The sequence below is a fragment of the Vipera ursinii genome (genome assembly GCF_947247035.1).
Source record: "Vipera ursinii genome assembly, chromosome: 2".
NCBI classification, from domain to species: Eukaryota; Metazoa; Chordata; class Lepidosauria; order Squamata; family Viperidae; genus Vipera; species Vipera ursinii.
The window spans coordinates 176734750-176755955 of NC_139513.1; the positions used below are offsets into that span (position 1 = coordinate 176734750).

General features: G+C 45.4%; 1 protein-coding gene across 3 annotated transcripts in view; it reads left to right on the forward strand.

The window, feature by feature from the left end:
- Positions 1-20947, forward strand: part of VAV1 (vav guanine nucleotide exchange factor 1) — an 88136-nt gene extending 67189 nt beyond the window's left edge. For 2 of the 3 annotated variants that reach the window (XM_083350965.1, XM_083350966.1), the window contains 8 exons: positions 1044-1180; positions 3762-3827; positions 4151-4182; positions 5233-5349; positions 8384-8471; positions 18416-18530; positions 20224-20375; positions 20751-20947. In XM_083350965.1, coding sequence (XP_083207091.1) covers positions 1044-1180; positions 3762-3827; positions 4151-4182; positions 5233-5349; positions 8384-8471; positions 18416-18530; positions 20224-20375; positions 20751-20804 — 761 coding nt within the window. In that variant the 3' untranslated portion in view covers positions 20805-20947. Of the gene's footprint in view, positions 1-1043; positions 1181-3761; positions 3828-4150; positions 4183-5232; positions 5350-8383; positions 8591-13449; positions 13618-18415; positions 18531-20223; positions 20376-20750 lie in introns of those variants that run through there. The other variant, XR_014491013.1, reaches the window with a different exon arrangement.
- Positions 20948-21206: the final 259 nt, after the last annotated feature.

Sequence of the window (21206 nt, forward strand, 5' to 3'; positions counted from 1 at the left end):
GGATGATAGTGAAGAACACAGAAGAATATTTAGTTGTCATGGCAATGGGAATCATAACTGATGGAAATTCCTAAGGGAAATTAAATAAAGTCAGACCATATAGAAGACATGATATATAGATCTGTTAGGTTCAGCTCAGAAATCATTAAGAACAATTCCAGTGAGATTCTCCTCCCCTATCCTTTGTTTCATCTTTGATTTTGCCCTTAATAAGAAGTGGAAAGGTTCTTGTTGTGTTATCTGTTCTCCATTCCATTGATGGCACTCTTTTTATTTTGCTGCTTCAGAAGTGCAAGTAAGAATTAGCAGGGCCACAAAATTACCAAATCAATAGAAAATGAAGAAGCTAAAGTGCTTTGGAATTTTAGCATTCAAACAGAGAAGCACTTGTAACATAACACCCCAGACTTAATAATTGCCTATAAGAAAGACAAAAAAGAAATCAGCAGAAGAGAGACAGCAGAATAGAAGACAAAAGAACAGGTGACTATAACAGACTACAAAGATCTGCAAATAGAAGTAAAATGAACATGGTAAAAAAGGCAAATATAGTATCAGTATAATAGAGATCTTGGGTGCAATTTCAAAACATCTGGAGCACCATTTGAACATCATCAGCATTGGCAAACATGCCAACAATCAGTTGCAAAATGCAGCTCTATTGGACGTCTTACATCCTGTGGTGATACCTTTAACACCCTCAAACAACCCTATCCCAGGTCCTTGGGAAGGACTTGATAAGCGGATAAAAATGTTAAATCAAGTCTAATCATCTGGCTGACTTGCAACCAACCAAAATAATACTAGAAGTATATGCTGTCCAACTCCCACAGACTCTGTACATGGAGATAAAGAAACTTGATGTTGGGAAAGAATGATCCAGTTAGCCCAGTTGAACACAGCCAAAAAAATGTACTATTTTCATTGCTTACTTGTTCTTTTTAATTATTTGAAAAGGCTCATCTGTATGGAATGTGCAACAAAAATGAGAAATTGGTTTGTTTCAGACACAATTCAGTTGCGATTATTTTTTTACTCTTCAGGGTTGCCCAAACTGGAAGTCTGCCAGGAGTATTATGGAGTCCCTCCTCCGCCAGTAGCATTTGGTCCACCTCTGAGGCTCAACATAGGAGACATTGTGGAACTGAACAAAGCAGAGGCAGAGCAGCTGTGGTGGCAGGTAAATGTCATTCCCAGGACTGTCCAAGGGCAGCCTAGCAGTGGCACCATCAGACTATGGAGGTGAAACTAAGATGACACTGCAGGTGCATATCTTTTATATAAAATTGCCCCTGAAGGAAGTATGTAAATTGGTTCATCCCAATTTGTTTTAGCTGAATACATCCACCCTAAATTAAACTGGAGTGGTACTTCATCTTGAATACTGAAGTATTTACTGTTTAAGATTCAGTTTGTATATTATGAAAAGCACCTTGAATCTTGAAAATCATGTCTGCCATATTAAAATACAAAATGCCAAAAGGAACACCAGGATGGAAAGGTTTATTACAGTGATTTGACAGCAACTGTTTTCACCCAAGTTAGCTTTGGATCCTTTGTTCTAGTTGCACAAGTATGTATGCCTTCTTTCAGTCTTGAGTCCCCAGAATAAATAGACCAATATAAATTGCATAGCTCTTATGGCCAAGTATTGTTCATCTTCAAGAAGAAGAAGACCAATGTGCTGTCCTTACAGATTTAATGTTGGACAAGTTTAGAAAAGCAATTGGAGGATTCCCTTGGTTTTGTTTCCTTCCCATTGTCACCTGCCAGTAGAACAAATATCCGCATGGGATTTTGGAGAAGAAGAGACTAAGTTTTGCATGTTCTGATTTTTTGTTCTCTTGAATACACTCAAGGGAAGGGCAACTATTAAGCTGATGGTCTTGTCTCATTTTGGACATGGTATTAAAAGATGCAGGAAGAGCAGTATTATGGAATAACACTAAGTTGATGTATAGAAATAGTCCATAAAACAACTGACATATATTAAGGGGTTGCAAAGTGATGTGGGAAGGAGATCTCCTACTTCATTGAGCAGTGCCTTCTTGTATCTGTTAACCATTTTTAATGTGATAAATTTATGGTTTTAAAAAAGGCATTTTTGAGAAGGGGAATAATTTAGGAATAAACTGGGTTTATTTATTTATTTATTTTATTTTAATTCCATTTATATCCCGCCCTTCTCTGAAGACTCAGGGCGGCTTACAAGCTTAGCAGTAGCCTTCATTCTATGTATATGCCTGCTTATTAGGGCTTTCACACCCCCCCAAGCGGGGTGTGTGAAAGCAACAGAGCAAAAGGTCAGTCTCAACAAGTATTATTTCTGTCCTTTTTATTTGCATGGTGCACATGCATGCCTCTTTTCTTTCTTCATGCTGAATTGAAAATTTAAAACAGAGGCATCCTCAAAACCAAAGGCCGCTGCATTTAAAGGCACCTCCTGTAATTCTAAAAGGTAATATCTTGGAGATGGGAGGAGAATTTGGGATTTTTTTCTCTGTGTTCAAGCAGATTGGCATTTAGGAAGAAGGGACAAAGAAAAAAGTAATAATTTTATTAATGATACAGAACTGATCAGTTTTGTCTTCTCTAGTTAATTTCACAAGAAACTCCTTCTTTCAGTATGTCTTGGATGATAGGGGTGGAGAAGGCAAAGGGGCAGAAGAAGGGACCAGCTCTTGAGAAATTTCTATTAGCCTAACTGAAAAAGAGGGCTGCAGATGGGGTGGGGGGAAAGGGCTTTGGAAAGCACTGGCAGGCATTATGCAACTATCTGGTCTCCCTATCAATCCAATTCAAGAGCCAATGGGAGTTAGGTAGACCTCTGTCCTTGATTGTGTCATCAGCTACAGCATCAACGAAACATCTTAGACTGTCTGTTCTATTTTTATATTATCTTTAATGTGATTTTTATATTTTTTTTCTTTTTGTATCTGTTGTCTTAATTTGCTTGTTGTGTGTTGCCCAGAGTTGCTTTGGGTGAGATGCACAGCTATACAAATTTAATTAATAAAATAAATACATTCAGCAACATATGTGTTGGAAGAAAAGGAAAAACATTACTTTAAAAATGAAACATGTAAGAACTAAATAAAACTATGTCGTGGGCTCAGGATGAGAAGATGGCAACATCATGAGGATAGGACCCTTCAGAACATTTTGTGAGACTTTTTGTGCCCTGGTCATGATGATGACCTCTTAGAGAATGCTGAAAGTTTCAACCTTCCTTGTTGGTCCTTTCTATCAACCTTCTTCTACATAGTGCCTCTATTATAATTTAGGCAATCAAGCTGGCTGGAGATGGTGGGAAATTTAGTCCAATGTGTACATTTGAAGGGCACATGTTGCTTTAAATGATTGCTGACATACCAGAGTACCAAAGGGAAAGATCCAAATGAGCAGATTTTTTTTTACTGTTTGCTTTTCACCATCTCTAGGCTTGCTACAGTATTATCCCAGAACAATTGTCTCTTTGCTTGATCTGGAAGTGAGATTAGTCAGAGTTCAACTACATGTTCAACTATACTAAATCTGACATCAAAAGCTAGCTAGCTTATCTATTTTAATGGCAGACTTATCAAGTGAATGAACCTGGCAAAATGATTCAGGACATTTCAGTATAACCCCTAGTTCTAACAAAATAATGGATTGTATTTTTTTTCCATCATATAACAGCATCCTTTACTAAATAAGTTGAAAAATTACACTCGAAAAAAACTCTATTTGAACATGTCCTTTGCTTTCAAATTGTATTGCAGGGAAGGAACACATCAAGCAACGAAGTCGGCTGGTTCCCTTGTGGGAAAGTGAAGCCTTATATCTCTGTAAGTAGCATATCACTGGAGGTATTGGGATTTGGACTTCTTTGTGTATTTGCTTAAAAGTCCATAAGCATACTCCATTTGATACAAGAGGACTTGGGCAAGAGTTATTAAGTCTCCTAGCTGATCATTCCTTGCTTGAAAGAATGGCTAATCCAATATAGGCAAAAGGTGTGAGCTATGGAAGGTTCCTAGGCTATGGTTTGGTATGGTAATTCCCTTTGGAAAAAGTGTTTTTAAATATTTTTTTCTATGGTTCACTTTTTCACCAAACACAATTTTCTTCAAGAAAAACACAAACAGCAATTACACCTTTTCTTTCCCAGAGTCCTCGTCCAGATCTCTCAGTTTATCTTTGGTAAGTATTAATTCAGATTTCTACCATCTTGTTAATCATGTTTTCATTCTGTGCTGTTATATGAAGCATGAATGCTTTTGATTTTCCTAAGCTGGGTTCAACTTTGGGGATGCATCTATGCCTATATTTTCAACTGCATTTAGTACACTTTTCCACTGCATATAGATATGATGCAGTATTTGCTATAGGAAATTCCCATGCCCTTCGCCCAGTGCGCTCCCACAGGGAGGGTCTGCTCAGGGTCCCGCCGGTAAGAGATTGCCGGCGGGTGACACCCAGGGATAGGGCCTTCTCAGTGGGAGCGCCTGCCCTCTGGAACCAGCTGCCAGTGGAGCTGAGGACTGCCCCCGACCTCCGATCATTCCGCCGGGGCCTGAAGACCTGGCTCTTTGAGCTCTCGGGCCCAGGCTGAGGAGAAATTTATTTTAATTGGGGTTTTTAATAGTACAGGGTTGGTTTAATCTTTTTTAAATTGGTTTTTAACTTTTGTATGGTTGATTTTTAACTCCCTGTAAACCGCCCTGAGTCCTCAGGGAAAGGGCGGTATATAAATGCAATAAAATAAATAAATAAATAAATGTTTGTTATTAAATACATTTTCCCATGTTAAATAGACTATATTAGGGAGAAGAAGCTGGCTGCCTATTCCTGTTCTCCTCCCCAGCCCCCAATTTTATTTCTTAATAAGAATAGAAATACTCATATTGAGAAAAAGTCAAATATTTGTTGTATGTGGTTCCCAAATTATTGAATGCTTCCAGAGGGTTTTTTTAAGTGCAATCAACCTGATTCATACATGGAATGTTATAGATGCCCAAAGAAAGATATCTTCCATTTGTAACCATTCTATAATTCCATCATACTACTTTTTTCTTCCTTTTTGGGAAAAAATCATTTTTATTGGAAAGTTGGAATAGCTATTAGATTGAGAGGTAATAGCTGGATCTGTCCACTTGGAAGTATTCTTGTCTCATCATGGTTATATGGAGTATGGGGACACACAGTGATTGAACATTGTATTGCTAATAAGAAATAACCCTCCCTACACAGGTATGCAGGACCCATGGAGCGGGCAGAAGCAGAACAAATCCTTGCCAGCCGATCAGATGGAACTTACCTGGTGCGGCAGAGAATCAAAGATGCAACTGAATTTGCCATCAGCATCAAGTAAGTCTAATTCCTTTCAGAATTGTCTACAATAAGAAAAGGTAGATTTTGGTGTTTACAGTAATGAAAAAGAGAGAGGGGCCAGGAGAACTAATAGGAACAGAGAAACAGACAGTGTATTTTTTCCCTATAATTTGCTTTTCTTTAGAATCTCATGACTCATTTCTTTGGATATTGGCATATTATCTTTCTCCTTAGCATCTACAGTTATAGAAGAGGGGGATGTAACTGGTAGAATACGTGCTAAGTTTGCAAAAGGTTCCATTTTGAACTTTGAAAAGAAGAAATAGGGGAGACATGATAGCAGTATTTGAGGGGCTGCCACAAAGAAGAGGAGGTCAAACTATTCTCCAAAGCACCAGAGGGCAGGAAAAGAAACAATGGTTGGAAACTGACCAAAGAGAGAAGCAACCTGGAATTGAGGAGAAACTTCCTAACAGTGAGGACAATTAACCAGTGGAGCAGCTCACCTCCAGAAATCATGGGTGCTCCATCACTGGAGATTTTTAAGAAGAGACTAGACATTCACCTGTCTGAGATGGTATAGGTTCTCCTGCTTGAGCAGGGAGCTGGACTAGAAGACCTCCAAGATCCCTTCCAGCTCTATTCTATTCCTCTGGCTCCAGCAGAGGGAGATGGAGTGGGCAAAGATTCGAAAGGCATGGCTGCAGCCTACTTTGGGCCCTGAAGTGCCATGCCCTTCACTCCCTGGCAACATCCATGCAAGAAAGCGGAGGAATATGAAGACCACATTGGCAGTGAAAATGTAAGAAACATTTCTAAGGAAACAGTTAAGGAGGAAGATTCTGGAGAATTATAATAAGAAATGTACCACAGGCTTTTGATGTTGTTATGAAGTGGCCAGATAAAATTATTGCAACCTACTCACGTTTGTAAAGTTTTTGATATTCTTGGTCTGACCCTGTGTGGTGGCAGATTAAATGAGAGCTCCATGTGTTACAGTATGGCTATTGTTTGATGTTGAAAAAACCATCCAACTGCTGTTTTCTCAAGAGGACTAGTTGATCTAGCAAGTCGTCTCCTTATTTTTCCGACTCGGCGTAATTGTCCCGAAGTATTTATCTTCTCTTTTTTCTGCTTTTCTTTTTGATTTTCGGATTCCTTCTGGTTTATAAGAAGAGTCCTTTCTTTGTTCTCTATTATCAATTTCTTTTCTGTGTTTTCCATTATCTGTATTTGTAAGTCTTCTGTCATAATATTTGATTGCTTTGCTTTCTCTGTAGAATCCTGTATAGATGATTCTTTAGTTAAAGTCATCATTTGAATTTTGCATATCCAGGCTGGTTTCTTGTTTTTTCCTGCCACTTCTTAATTCATCACCAATTATAAGGAGAGTATGGATAATCTCTTTTAATATGCGAAGTGTTTGTTCCTGTTCTTCCTCTGTGGGAGAAATCCATTCCTGTTCTTCTTCCATTATAGTATATTAAAATAAAAGCTTACAGTCAGAGAATCCATTAAGGAGTTGAGCTGAGTTTCTTGCAGCTGGTGTCTCAAGGTCATTTATTATCTTATCTATTTTCAAAGCTGTCGACAAGTCTCTCTTAAAGAATAGCAGGTTACAATCTCAATTTTAGCCACCAGATGTCACCCCAGAATTATTTGGATCTTTTCAGGGTTTTTTCCCCTTCTATTTTAAAAGAAAAAAACCCAGATCTTCATCAAAAACAGTGAGTAAAAATCAGAGAAAAATAAAAAGTAGAGAGTTACAAATCTTATAATCCACTAATTTTAGGAAGTAAAGTTCCAATTAGGATCCCAGTAGTTTTCCAACGTTTTAAACTCCCCTGGGTAATTAATCGCCGCTGTTTCTGAAGGGAGGGCTAAATCCCCCTTCCCCCACACGGGGGGGGGGAAAGTACTTTAGCAGCTTATGCAGGTAAGTAAGTAATTAGGATGTAAGAGAGGTAGATCTCACCCAGTCTCTTCCACGCTGCTTTAAAGTTGCCAGATGGAAGATGTGACTTCAGCTGTACACAGCCTAGGGACGAGCCATATTTCTATGGCCGGTCCTTTCATCCACCAGTTTGGAGGGATCGCCAGGTCTCCTTGATGGTCACCTCTTCAGGGTGACTTTCGGCCCTTTTCAGGGGCCCCCAGTGATGCAAAACTGGACGAGGGAGAGAGAGCAAGTCTCCCAGCCATCCATGGCGGCTGCATGGCAAACTGGACAGATGTGTTTATTCTAGAACCCCATATGGAGCAGAATTAGCATGGTTGGAATTGGACTTTCTCTCTCTGAGACTCAAGCAGGGTTCATGATGTATGAAAGCAAAGATAACAGATGTGGGATCAGTTTATTTTTTTTACTACAGTTTTAAGAACCATCAAGAAGCCTGGTGCAAAAGACATACATTTGGAATTTTAAAAATTCCAGATTTTCAAAAATTTTCTTTTTGGTACCAGTCAGCCAAAGTGAATGTAGTCATTGAGTAGCTTCCTGTCAGGATTCAGTCCTACCTACATAGGTCTACAGTAGAATTGGAATCTCAAAAAGGAACTCCCTATCAAGCTACCAGGATCTTGAGGTTTTAGAACCTGGCATTCCAGCTTCAGAACCAGCAGTCTCCAAATCAGATACCAAGGTCTTGAATGCACACGCGAGGTCTATCCATCACTTACAAAGATGATGGCCCACAGGCAGGAGCTACATCAGCTTGTTCAGAAGGCAGTTCATGATGTAGTTGCCAAGATATGTAAATGCTAAAAAACAGATTCCAAACAGATTCCAGATTTTACTTGGCTTTTTATTTGGACTAGGCTTTTTGCTGAAACAAAGAGCTGCCATTTTATGCAACTCAAGCAATATAAATACAGACTCTAGAGCCATTGTTGGTTTGTTCTCAACTTGACTATTGCTGCTATCTATTTGCATTTGAATGAGATGAGTCCTTGGCCTCTTCTACAGTTTAATTCTGTTCAGTTTAAAGATACATCTGTTTTCAATGAACCTGTGTTATCATTGCTTATCATTCGAAGGAAACCTACTATTATATGTATTTCTCGTCTACAGGTTCAATGCTGAAGTCAAGCACATCAAAATCCAGACCAAGGAGGAGCTGTATCGCATTACAGAGAAAAAAGCCTTCAAAGGACTTATAGTAAGAACTGATCTTCACCACCATTGCTTTTGCAGCACAATTGAAAAATGAGCTTATGAAAGTAAAAAAGGAAGAAAGGTGCAAAGTCGCGTGGTTGCACAGAGAGACGGACACGGGTAGTACTTCTTTATTGGATCCAGAAATGAAGCTGGAGCAAAGGGGTTACCTGGCATCTCTTTATACCTGCCCAGGTGAATCGCGACCAATAGATTCAAACCTGGGCTTCCCGCCAGTGCAGGTGGCCAATGGATTTAAACCCTGGCTTCCCGCCAGAGCTGACCATGCCCTGGGGCTGTCAACAACTCGCTCTATTCAGGCTTTCCCGCCAAAAGCGGTTATAGCCTGGAGTTGTCCAGCCCCCTGCTGTGCTGACATTCCGTGTATGCTTTAAGAGCATACACTACACCCCTTCCCCCATAGTGAGGAATTACCCTCTGTCATTCTGTCTCCATAACTATATACACTTATTTACACTATACACAAAAATTTACATACACAAGAATTTACATTTGTTACTCCTTGGTTGCTTCTCCACCCTCCTAAGAACGCACATAGTCCGCGAGGTAGCTTGAAGCCTTGTGTGGCCTGCTTGATCTTCTTGGGACTGGTTCTCCTGGTGGTGTGGTGCTGTGTCTAGACTCTCTTCCTTGTTGTGATTGTTGTGGTGGATTTTGGTGTGTGTGTGTGTGTGTGTGTGTGTGTGTGTGTGTGTGTGTGTGTTGCGGTGCCCGGGTTTTGTGTTCTGCTGGGTTCCAGTGGCTGCCTGGCTTCGCTGTCAGCCTCCTGTCTGGGGTGGGGTTGCCCTTGTGCCCCTCTGCTAGCCCTCCTGGGTGTTTGTGTTTGTGTTGGCTCTTCCTCCTCAGTCCCCAGTGTGTCCTCAACAACCCTTTCAGGAGCCCTTTTCCTCAGCTGGTCCAGGTGCCTCTTCCAAAGGAGTCCCCCCTCCACCCTTACTCTGTAGGAAAGGGGTCCTGTTTGTTCTAATATCTCCCCTGGCACCCATGGGTGACCTGTGCTATAGTTCCTAGCCCAGATGGGGTCTCCTGTGTTGAAGCTTGTTTTGATGTTGGGGGTCCCGGCGTCTGCTGCTACCCTGTCTGGGTGAAGCCTGTCCAATGTTGTTATGAAGCGTCTGCCCCATCTGAGTTCCGCTGGACGTTTGCCTGTGGCGGTGCAGGGTGTTGCATGTTGGTGTAGGAGGAATGTGGCTAGTCTTTGCTTCCAATTTCCCTGTACTATGCGCTTGAGGGCATCCTTTGTTGTCTGCACGAATCGTTCTGCCAATCCGTTACTGGCAGGGTGGAAGGGAGCTGAGGTGGCGTGCCTAATCCCCAAGGTCCTCAGGAACACCTGGAAATCCGAGGAGGTAAATTGTGTTCCATTATCTGACACGATTACATCAGGCAGACCATGTGTAGCAAACATCTCCCTCAATGCTTGAATGGTTCCTGCTGAGGTCATGTTGCCCACAGGCACCACCTCCAGCCATTTAGAATGGCTGTCTACTGCTACCAGAAATGTGTGATCTTGGAATGGGCCTGCATAGTCTATATGCACCCTGGACCATGGTGAGTGTGTTTCCTCCCACTTGTGGACTGGTGCATGTGGTTGTTCTGGCCATGTCCTCTGGCATGTGTAACACCCCGCTACTAGTTCTTCTATCTCCTTGTCCAACCCTGGCCACCACAGGTAGCTCCTTGCCAGGGCTTTCATTCTTACTATTCCTGGGTGGCCCTCGTGTAATGACTGGAGAACTCTTTCTCTGAGCCTTGTGGGGATGATGACTCTACTTCCCCACAAGAGACATCCCTTGTGTGTTGATAGTTCATGCCTTCTGGAGAAGTAAGCAATAAACTCTTGCCCTGGTGATTTGTCCTGCCACCCACTGCTCACCCATGATTGTACCCTGCTCAGAACCTTGTCCTTGGGGGTCTCTGTGGCTATGTCCCTTGCGTTGAGGGGGCATTCTGGCAGTTCCTGTATTGCCAGTATTTGGGCAGCCGGTGCTGGGTCCGGCTCAGTATCCCTTAGGGGAAGTCTGCTGAGGCCGTCTGCGTGCCCCATCTCTTTGCCCGTCCTGTGTACCAGTTTGCATGAGTATGCAGACAGGAATATGGACCAGCGTAACATCCGGGGTGACAGGATCTGTGGTGTCTGCTTCTCTGTTGTAAATAACCCTAATAATGGCTTATGGTCAGTATAAATTAGAAATTCCCTACCATAAAGGTAGTCATGAAATTTCTTTACTCCTGCAACCACTGCCAGTGCCTCTTTGTCTATCTGGGCATAATTCCGCTCTGTAGCTGACAGGGTCCTGGAGTAGTAGGCGATGGGGGCCTGAGTTCCATCCTCCCTTAAATGGCTGAGAACTGCCCCAATCCCATAAGGGGATGCATCGCATGCAAGGCAGATTGGCTGGTCCTCCCTGAAGTGGGTGACTGTGGCATTGCCTGCTAACAGGTTCTTCAGTGTTTTGAATGCGTTAGCGTGTTTGTCAGTCCAGTCCCAGGATGCTTGCTTGTCAAGCAACCTGTGTAGGGGTTCTGCAATTGTTGCTTTGTGTGGCAGGAATGCATGATAAAAATTGAGGAGGCCCAGGAATGCCTGCAACTCAGACTTGTTTTTGGGAGTTGGGGCTTCTTTGATTGCCCTGACTTTGGGATGCAGATGGGTGGATGCCTTGAGCATCAATCCTGAACCCCAGGAACTCTGTCTCAGTTACCCCAATCTTGCATTTCTCCCTTTTGAGTTTCAACCCTGCACCCCTGAATCTCTCAAGCACTGCCTTCAATCGGGCTGCCAGAACGTCCTCGGAGCTGGCTGCGATCAGGACGTCATCGAAATAAGGGCAACCCCTGGTATTCCCTTGAGGGTCCTTTCTATCACCTCCTGGAATATTCCAGGAGCCACGCTGACCCCGAAATGCAACCGGTCTACCCGGAACGCCCCTTTGTGTGTGATTATTGTTTGTGCTTTAGCAGCCTCTGGGTCTACCGGCAGCTGCTGATAAGCTTGGGCAAGATCCAGTTTACCAAACACCGACCCGCCTTGCAGGGACCCAAGAATGCTGCTTACTGCAGGAACTGGGTATGAATGAGCGCTCAGAGCCCGGTTGATTGTCCCCTTATAGTCGGCGCAAATTCTAATTTCGCCATTTGCCTTGAGCGGTGTTACAATGGGGGTTTCCCATTCCGCTCCATCGACTGGCGTTAGCACCACCTGGTCTACCAGCTTATCCAATTCCCACTCTATCTTATGTTTTAGCGCAAATGGAACCCTCCTAGCCTTCATCCTTATGGGTTGCACCTGGGGTTTTAACTTAAATGAGATTAGGGGACCTGTGTACCTTCCCAGCTGCCCGTCGAACACGTCCGCAAAATCCTTGCAGACAGCTTCAAGGGAAAGGCAGCTTCGTGTCTGGTGAATCCCCGTGATTCCGATGCCCAGCGCGTTGAACCACCCTAACCCCACGAGGCTGGTCCGCTGCCCTTCGACGACCAGTACACTTAATTTGCCTTCGAACCCTTTGTACTGAACCCTCACCAACGCCTCCCCCCGGACGTTAATAGGTGAATTCTGAAAGTCCAAGAGGGTCAGTCTGGATGGGCTCAAGGGAACCCGTTGGCCGCTCCGCTTGCAAATATCCTTAAACGTTCTGGCGGAGATGATGGACACGGCTGACCCTGAGTCCAGCTCCATCATGCAGGGGACCCCTTGCAGCTTCACCCTCAATTTTATTTTCGGGGTTAGTGCCGCAGGGACCCCCGTTAGACAAACGTCCGGCCGTCCCACCATGTGGCTGACCGTCAGTCCCGGCAACCGCTCCCCGGTACCTGTAGCGAACTGGAACTCCACCTCCACTTCGTGCAGGCTATCCCGCTGCTTGCTCCTGCAGACCGCCGTGATGTGCCCGGTTTTCCCACATGCCCGACACTTGGCCGACTTGAAACAGCAGGTAGACCGGGGATGCTGTCCTCCGCAGCTGGCGCAATGGGTAGATCGGGAGTTGTTCGTGCCGCAGCCGGAGCACTGGGTAGACCGGGGTTGTCTGCAGCCGCTGTGCTGGGTAGACCGGGGGCCGCAACCGCAATGCTGGGTAGACCGGGACCAATTCGCGCTGTAGCCGTGGAGTTGGGTAGACCGGGGGCCGTTTGCTCAGCACCTGCACTCCTGGCATCTCAGGTCCGCCACGGCTGGTCTTGGCTGCCTCACGTTGTCTTGGTTGGAGGTGACGGGTCGCTGTTGTCGGTGGATGGCGTCCACTTCCGACTCTGCCCCGTCCACGTCGCTGCAACCACTCAACTGGTGGATGGATCCGCCCTCTCTCGCATTGGACTCCTCAGCCACGTCCCAGGTTAGGAATTCCTCTTGGACATCCCGCAGGGTCAACTTCTGCTTCGTGAAGATTTTCTGGCGCAGCTTCCTGTCACTCAACCTACAGACGACCCGATCCCGCAGCCGGATCTCTAAATTTTCAAAGTTACAGAGGTGAGCTGCCTGCCTCAGGGCAGCCATGTATTGCTTGGCAGACTCACCCGGCCGCTGGTCCCGTTTCTCGAAGCGATACCACCAGGCGATTTCGGACATCTCGGGCTTGAGGTGCTCGGTCAGCTTCGCCAGCAACTCGCTGTACCCGACGGTGTGGATGTCGTCGGGTGCACAGAGACTGACTACCAGCTGGTACATTTCCATGCCGCAGCTGCAGAGTAGCGCCACCGCGCTCTGCAGGTCATCTTTCACCCCGTTTGCCCTTAGGTAGCACTCGAGCTGCCCCACGAAGGCTTCCCACTCCTCTGGGCGGTTGCTATTGAAAAGGGGATACTGACCCAGTTGTGCCATTCCGCCATCTCGGTCGTCCTGCGTCTTGGTCCGGGGCTGCCGATTGGATTCTGTCCGCGGCTAGCGTTGTCCGGTGCAGGATCCCACCTTCGTCGCCAGTGCAAAGTCGCGTGGTTGCACAGAGAGACGGACACTTGAGCTGGGTAGTACTTCTTTATTGGATCCAGAAATGAAGCTGGAGCAAAGGGGTTACCTGGCGTCTCTTTATACCTGTCCAGGTGAATCGCGACCAATACATTCAAACCTGGGCTTCCCGCCAGTGCAGGTGGCCAATGGATTTAAACCCTGGCTTCCCGCCAGAGCTGACCATGCCCTGGGGCTGTCAACGACTCGCTCTATTCAGGCTTTCCCACCAAAAGCGGTTATAGCCTGGAGCTGTCCAGCCCCCTGCTGTGCTGACATTCCGTGTATGCTTTAAGAGCATACACTACAAAAAGAAATAAGAAGGAAAATTGAAGGGAACATAAACATTATAGCACTTGTGTTTTCATTCTACATTTAAAATAATAGGACCTTTGATAAACTCAGGGCCCTTCTCCACAGCATTGTTTCTTCTCACCATTCCTCCAAACTATCTGAAATTGTTTAGCCAAACAGGGAGATAATAATATGAGCCAATTAATGCATCCTCCAGCTGACCTGAAGGAGAACTCGAAAACGGCCAGTCAGTACCTCATGTCCCAACTAGTGCAGGTGCTGAAGTAGAGAAAAATATCTCACCAAAGCACTCTACAGGAGAAATTGCTTAAAAGTGAGTGTACCTCCAATCCATGTTATGACTGTGAGGGATGATGTTATCTTGACTATCTTGAGAACATTGCTTTGTTGTGCCTTTAAAACACCAGCATAACATATTTTTGTAGGCAGGCACTTTCCCCAATGATTGTTTAGAGGTGCATATAGTCAATTTGACAAAAGGAAGTTAAGCTTCTATGAGGAAGGGAGGAAAGAGGTTTGCTTGACCACAGGAAACAGATGAGGTGAAAGGTCCTTTCAATGACAATGCAAACTGTTATTTAGCTGCAAAATTGCAGGAAAAAGAAATCCAGCTTTATGCCAATTTCAAATAAATGAGTGTTCTCAAAAAAAATGTGATTCATCTTTTGAAAGGAAGGTTCAGAGGTGGTACAGCAGTTTAGCAAATGACAGAAATCCCTCCATTGGTATTTTCTCCATTCTAATTAGCAATCTACTGTGGATACTCTTTATTAAAATGAAGCCTAAGTTGTGGAGACACTGCATCTCTCATGAAGCATATAATATTATACCGCCACGGAGCCAGTTTACATTTGATTTGATTTGATTTATTTGATTTATATACCGCCCTTCTCCCGAAGGACTCAGGGCGGTGTACAGGGCAATAAAAATAAGAATACATTAGTTAAAATAATATTAAAACCCAAATCCATCAGGCCAGGCCGGCTTGTTCGAATAGATAAGTTTTTAGATCACGCCGGAAGGAGCGAAGGTCGGGGGCCATCCGGAGTTCAGCTGGTAAGCGGTTCCAAAGGATTGGTGCACCCACCGAGAATGCTCTCCCCCTGGGGGTCACCAGCCGACATTCTCTGACCGGTGGTACCCTGAGGAGGCCCTCTCTGTGGGAACGTACAGGACGGAGGGAAGTTGACGCTGGCAGTAGGTGCTCCCGTAGGTAATCCGGACCCATGCCATGTAGAGCTTTGTATGTCATCACCAGCACCTTGAATTTCACCCGGAAGGCAACTGGACGCCAGTGCAGCTCACGGAGCAGAGGTGTAATATGGGAGTATCGGGAGACCCCCAAAAGAACTCGCGCAGCTGCATTCTGTACCAGCTGAAGCTTCTGAGTGGTTCTCAAGGGCAGCCCCATGTAAAGAGCATTGCAGTAGTCTAGACGAGAGGTCACAAGTGCATGGGTGACTGTACGCAAGGCATCCAGGTCCAGATAGGGTTGCAACTGGCGCACCAGACGAACCTGGGCGAAGGCCCCTCTAGTCACAGCTCTTATATGATCTTCTAAGGAGAGTTGTGAATCTAAGAGGACACCCAAATTGCGAGCCTTGTCTACGGGGGGGTAATAACTCCCCCCCAATATTAAGAGATGGAATAATCTGAATTTCCTGACATGCCGGTATGTACAGCCATTCAGTCTTGTCCGGGTTGAGTTGAAGCCTGTTCCTCCCCATCCAGACCCGGACCGCTTCCAGGCAACGGGACATCACGTCGAGGGCATCACTGGGGTGGTTTGGGGTCGAGATGAAAAGCTGGGTATCATCAGCATACTGATGATATCCCACTCCAAAACCACGGATGATCTCACCCAGCGGCTTCATATAGATGTTAAACAGGAGAGGTGAGAGGACTGACCCCTGAGGAACTCCATAAATGAGAGGTCTCGGGGTTGATCTCTGTCTACCCGCTAACACCAACTGTGAACGTTCCAGAAGGTAGGAGGAGAACCACTGAAGAACAGTGCCTCCCACTGCCAATCTCCTGAGACGCCGCAGTAAGATACCATGGTCGATGGTATCAAAAGCCGCTGAGAGGTCTAATAGGACTAGGACAGAGGAATAACCCCTGTCCTGAGCTCGCCAGAGATCATTCATCAGAGCAACCAATGCCGTCTCCGTGCTGTGTCCGGGCCTGAAACCCGATTGGTACAGGTCTAGATAATCAGTATCTTCAAGGAACAGAGGAAGCTGATGCGCCACTAAGCTCTCAACAACCTTCGCAAGAAAGCGAAGGTTGGAGACCGGGTGAAAGTTGTTTAAAACAGCTGGGTCCAGGGAAGGCTTTTTGAGGAGGGGTCTCACCACCGCTTCTTTCAAGGCTGCGGGGAAACTGCCCTCTTTCAATGAAGCAGTTATCACTGCATAGATCCAGCCTCGTGTCCCATCCCGAGCCGCATAAACCAGCCAGGAGGGGCACAGGTCCAATAAGGATGTAGTGGAGCTCAGCTTCCTCATGATCTTGTCTACCTCGTCCAGTCACAGGATCGAACTCTTCCCAGATAACATCAACAAGACTGTCCATGTTCTCATCATCAGATTCTGCCCAGTCGGAATCCAGACCGGTCCGGATCCGAGCGATTTTGTCCAGCAGATGTTGGCTAAATTCCTCGGCACGACCCTGTAAGGGATCCTCCTTCACCTCTTGATTAAGGAGGGAGCAGGTCACCCTAAACAGGGCGGTCGGGCGATTATCTGCGGACGCGATAAGGGTAGCAAAGTAATTAGACCTTGCCCTCCTCAACGCCGCGAGATAAGACCTCGTAAAGGACCTTAGTCGCGATCGGTCGGATTCGGATCGGCTGGATCTCCAACAGCTCTCTAGGCCCCGTCTCCGACGTTTCATCTCCCGGAGCTCCGTAGAAAACCATGGAGCCCACTGGGATCTGCACCGGGTCAGGGGCCGCATGGGTACAACTCGGTCGAGTGCTTCTGTGGCTGCCTTTTCCCAGGCTTCCACCATGGCATCGGCCGAGCTATGAGCAAAGGAGGCAGGTGGGGGCCCAAGCGCTGTTTGGAACCGCCCAGGGTCCATTAGCCATCTGGGGCGGTACCATTTCGTTGGTTCAGTAACCCCACAACGGGGAGTGGCAAAGCGGAAGGTCAGCCGCAGGAGATGATGATCTGTCCATGACAGGGGTGTAATAATTGGGGAACCCCCACCCAGATCATCTAACCACTGTCCAGATAGGAAAATCAAATCGAGCATGTGACCTCCTACATGAGTCGGGCCCTGGATTACCTGCGTCAGGTCCATGGCCGTCATGGAAGCCATGAACTCCCGAGCCAACTCAGATGATCCCCCCAGGGATGGTAGGTTGAAGTCACCCAAGATCATAATTTTGGGGAACTCAACCACCAGTCCCGAGAGGATGACAAGAAGCTTGGGCAGGGCTGCCGCTACGCGACTAGGTGAAAGGTACACTAGCAGCAAGCCCAACTGAGCCTTAGGGCCACATCTTAGGAGGAGAGACTCACACCCGGCTATTTGGACAACAGTGGCCTCCGGCGGATATAGGTTCTCCCTCACTGCTACCGTCACTCCGCCGCCTCTTCCCTGAGCCCGAGGCCTGTGTAGCACCCGGAAACCTGGTGGGCAAAGATCCACCAAAGGGACACCACCCTCTGGTCCTAACCAGGTCTCCGTAATGCAAGCCAGATCCGCATATTCTCTCTCAACCAAATCTCGGATGAGAGGAGCTTTATTGACTATGGATCTGGCGTTAAGATATACAAGCCTGAGTTCAGGTGGTTGTTTATCTTCGCTCCCGGAACCACGGGCCGAAACCAGAGGGTCGGAGCGCATCACCGCTTGAAGATAGCGGGGATGCACTCCCGGATGTTGATGCAGCCCTCTATTCATACACCTACTGCCATTCCCTACCGTCGTGGGAATAGGTAATCCCACACTCCGCTTCGGGGCCCCGGGGGTAGCTAGTCCAAGCTCCATCTCAACGTGATCAATCTCAGGCCTGGCCTGAATAGCGGTTGGTGGACACCCCCCAGTATCCAACCGAACCTGTAATCCCTCCCCTCTCCCTAACCCCACAAAAAATTTAGTTAAAAAATAAACCAGGGATCTCTTATTGGATTTATATCGGAGGTCCCTGTCCCTGCCCAACCATCTCTCAGGGTCCCAATGATTGGGTCCGTCATCAAGAGGAGAAGTAGAGAAAGAGGCGGGTCGCACCCAGGAAGAGGGGGTACTCCTGAGAGCGAATAAGGCTGTGTTAGTATAGCAAAGGCGAGCCATAATTGTTCATAAGGTCCAGCAATAGGCGATTCCATGTTTGATCAGGAGGATTTAAAGTCAGAAAGTGGGCAGAAATCCAGACCGTCAAACCAGCTCCACTGCCACTCAAGCTGGTTAAATCTCTATTCTCATTTCTCAAATCTCATTTCTCTATTTGTAACACAGAGATCAAGAAAGAAACTCTGGAAAGGATCATTAAAGTTTCAGTTTAGAGCAGGATCTAACTTTTGCGGTGTTACATGATAATAAGTGCTTTCCTTTCATGTCTTTCTCATATGTATGAGCTGGATACATCATGCCAATGAAAAATGTACGTCTTGTACTGTTGCCTTATTTCAAAGAGCACTTCTCCATTTTACTCCTAGGAGCTGGTGGAGTTCTACCAAGAAAATTCCTTGAAGGATTGCTTTAAGACCCTTGATACGGTTCTGCAATTTTCTTTCAAAGAGCCAGAAAGTAAAATAGGATCCAAGCCACCTGGTATGTGATCTAGTTTCAAAATTCAAGTGACCTGACGTGGAACAAGAATTAACTAGGAAAGCAATGTGTGTAGCTCTATCAGATTTGGATGGGGACAGTGGACAGGTATTCTGTGGTGTAGTGTAGTCCAGACTCCCAGGAGGGAGGAAGTGCATTTCAAAGGAATAAGAGCCAGTGAAGTTCAGATAGTTTGGTTAGGAACAAGAGAGTCGAGTAAGCTCTCTTTAGAAGTTCTCAGAGTTCACCAATATACTGTATAGCAATCAATGCCAATTTTCACATTGGGGAGCAACTCGTAGACATAAGTCAGTTTCCTATCTTCTGTCAGTGGTTATTTGCCTTTTCCTCTACCCATTAGTCTGCTATATTTCAAAGAGGAGGGGGGGAAGCACAAATGGAGTACTACTGTGTTTTCCCAAAAATAAGCCCTAGCTGGATTTCTACACACCTAATATAAGCCCTACCCCCAAAATAAGCCCTAGTTAAGACCCCACTCGCTCTGTCCCACCATATGGTTGCATGAGGTGGGGCAAGGCACATGCGTCAAAATTAAGCTAGGGCAGGGTGGCGCTCATCTGCACATCACACACTTGCTTACCTCAGGATCGCCTCAGCCAGGCCTCTCATGCCCAACACCTGCCTCGCCTTGCAGCAGCGGCACTGATAGCACTGTCCAGCAAGAGCCTGCGTGGCCACTGCCAGCCCACTTCTTCTGCGGCCGCTCGCCACCACTCATGTGCATCGCCCCCTCCCCCTGGCCTCCGTTTCCCTGGCAGAGGCCTTCAGGAAAAGGCCTCTGCCAGTGAAATGGAAGCCGGGGAGTGGGGAACGCATGTCAACCCAGAGCTCCGTTTTGAGCTGCAACGGCCTTTCCTGAAGGTTCTGCCAGGGAAATGGAGGCAATGCACACAAGTGGCAGCGAGAGGCTGCAGAAGTGGGCCAGTGGCGGTCACACAGGCTCCTGCTGGATAGGCTGTTGGTGCCACCACCACGAGGCAAGACAATGGGAAAAAAATGACATCGCCCCAAAATAAGACTAAGGCTTCTTTTGGAGGCAAAAGAAATATAAGACCGGGTCTTACTTTCGGGGAAACACAGTATTTTCTATAATCTATACAAAATATCTGATTTGATAATGTGCTATTCTGCATCACAAAGAAAAAGTTGCCTTCAAGGCCAGTTCAATTCTTGTTGACTTCATGAACATGTCTACATAGTTTTCTTCGCAAAAACATAGAAGGTTTGCCCTTGCAGTTTTTTCTTTTAATTTTTCAATCTGTCTTACATCCCTGATGGTATCCTATTCAAATACTAACCAGATCTGACCTTGCTTAGCTTTTTGACATTAGTCAAGGTTGGCTGTAACCTTGCTAGGCATTCTCTATCCTCCTTCCGCTTGCTAAATCCTGTTTGGCTCATATAAGCTCCCTCTTAACTGGCCATAGCACAAAAAATATATATTTTCACTACTGTGGGCTAATATATCTGTAGCAGAGAAATGAAATGAGAAAAGCCATACTTGTGGAGATTTTGCAGGCATACATTGATCCTCAGATGGCATATTACTTGGCCTTTTTATTGTCATGCCATAAGAATCATAGAATGATTAAGATTTTCTGCAGTTCTAGGGACCTGATGAATCTTCTTTGGTTCTGCCCTGACTACTACTAAACCCATATTGTTTCTTTGACAGGAAAAAGTCTCAAGTACTTTGGTTCAGCCAAGGCTCGCTATAATTTCTGTGCACGAGATCGGACTGAATTGTCCTTGTCAGAGGGAGACATCATAAAGATTCTCAATAAGAAAGGACAGCCAGGATGGTGGAAAGGAGAGATCTATGGTCGAGTGAGCATCTTTGCATCCATATAAGTGTGAATTGTTTGATTGCAGAATTTATGGTAGAAATGGAATTCATATGCAAACAGATCTACTAGTTATTTGGACCTGCTGTGGAGTAATGTATTCCACTGAAGTTGCTGCTATAAAGTCACACTTTCAATTAGGATAAACTGTAGCTGCAAATCTTAGGCTCCTACTGCTGGATGATCAGAAGAAGATCTATGTTAACAATTTGCTAGTTTAGAGTTTAGAAAATGCTGGCATAAATATAAGAATAAGTAACATTTCAACACCAACGATCAGCGACTCTTCCCTTAGTTTAGAATATTTTAATTGTTTATTGGATTCTAATAAGATTTTGCCTATATTTTCTCCCTGCAGATTGGCTGGTTCCCAGCAAATTATGTAGAAGAGGATTATTCAGAATATTGCTGAGATCACTGCATTGAATGCACCTTTTCTCATGTGCAAAAACTATTATTTATGAATTCTTTGTTTCTCCTGCATTTTCATCACCCATCAGATCCTGCTCTCCCCCCCAATTACATGTTCTTGTCTAATAAACTGGGTACTGTGGTAATAACATCCTGATAAAGTGTGTGTGCCTGTTCTAAAGAGGAAACAACATTGTAAGAATTCACAATACAGAAACTATTTTTAAAACAAATCTCAGAATTACTCATAAGAACAAGTGGGTTGGATATCTATAGTAATTGCTTACTCCAGCATGTAGTTCTTATTTTTTTGAAATTTTCCATTATCCAACTGACTGTAGAATGCTTAGAAATATGCTTTGTCTGAAATCTGGCTTGCAACTTCTCCAGACTTTTGTTCATT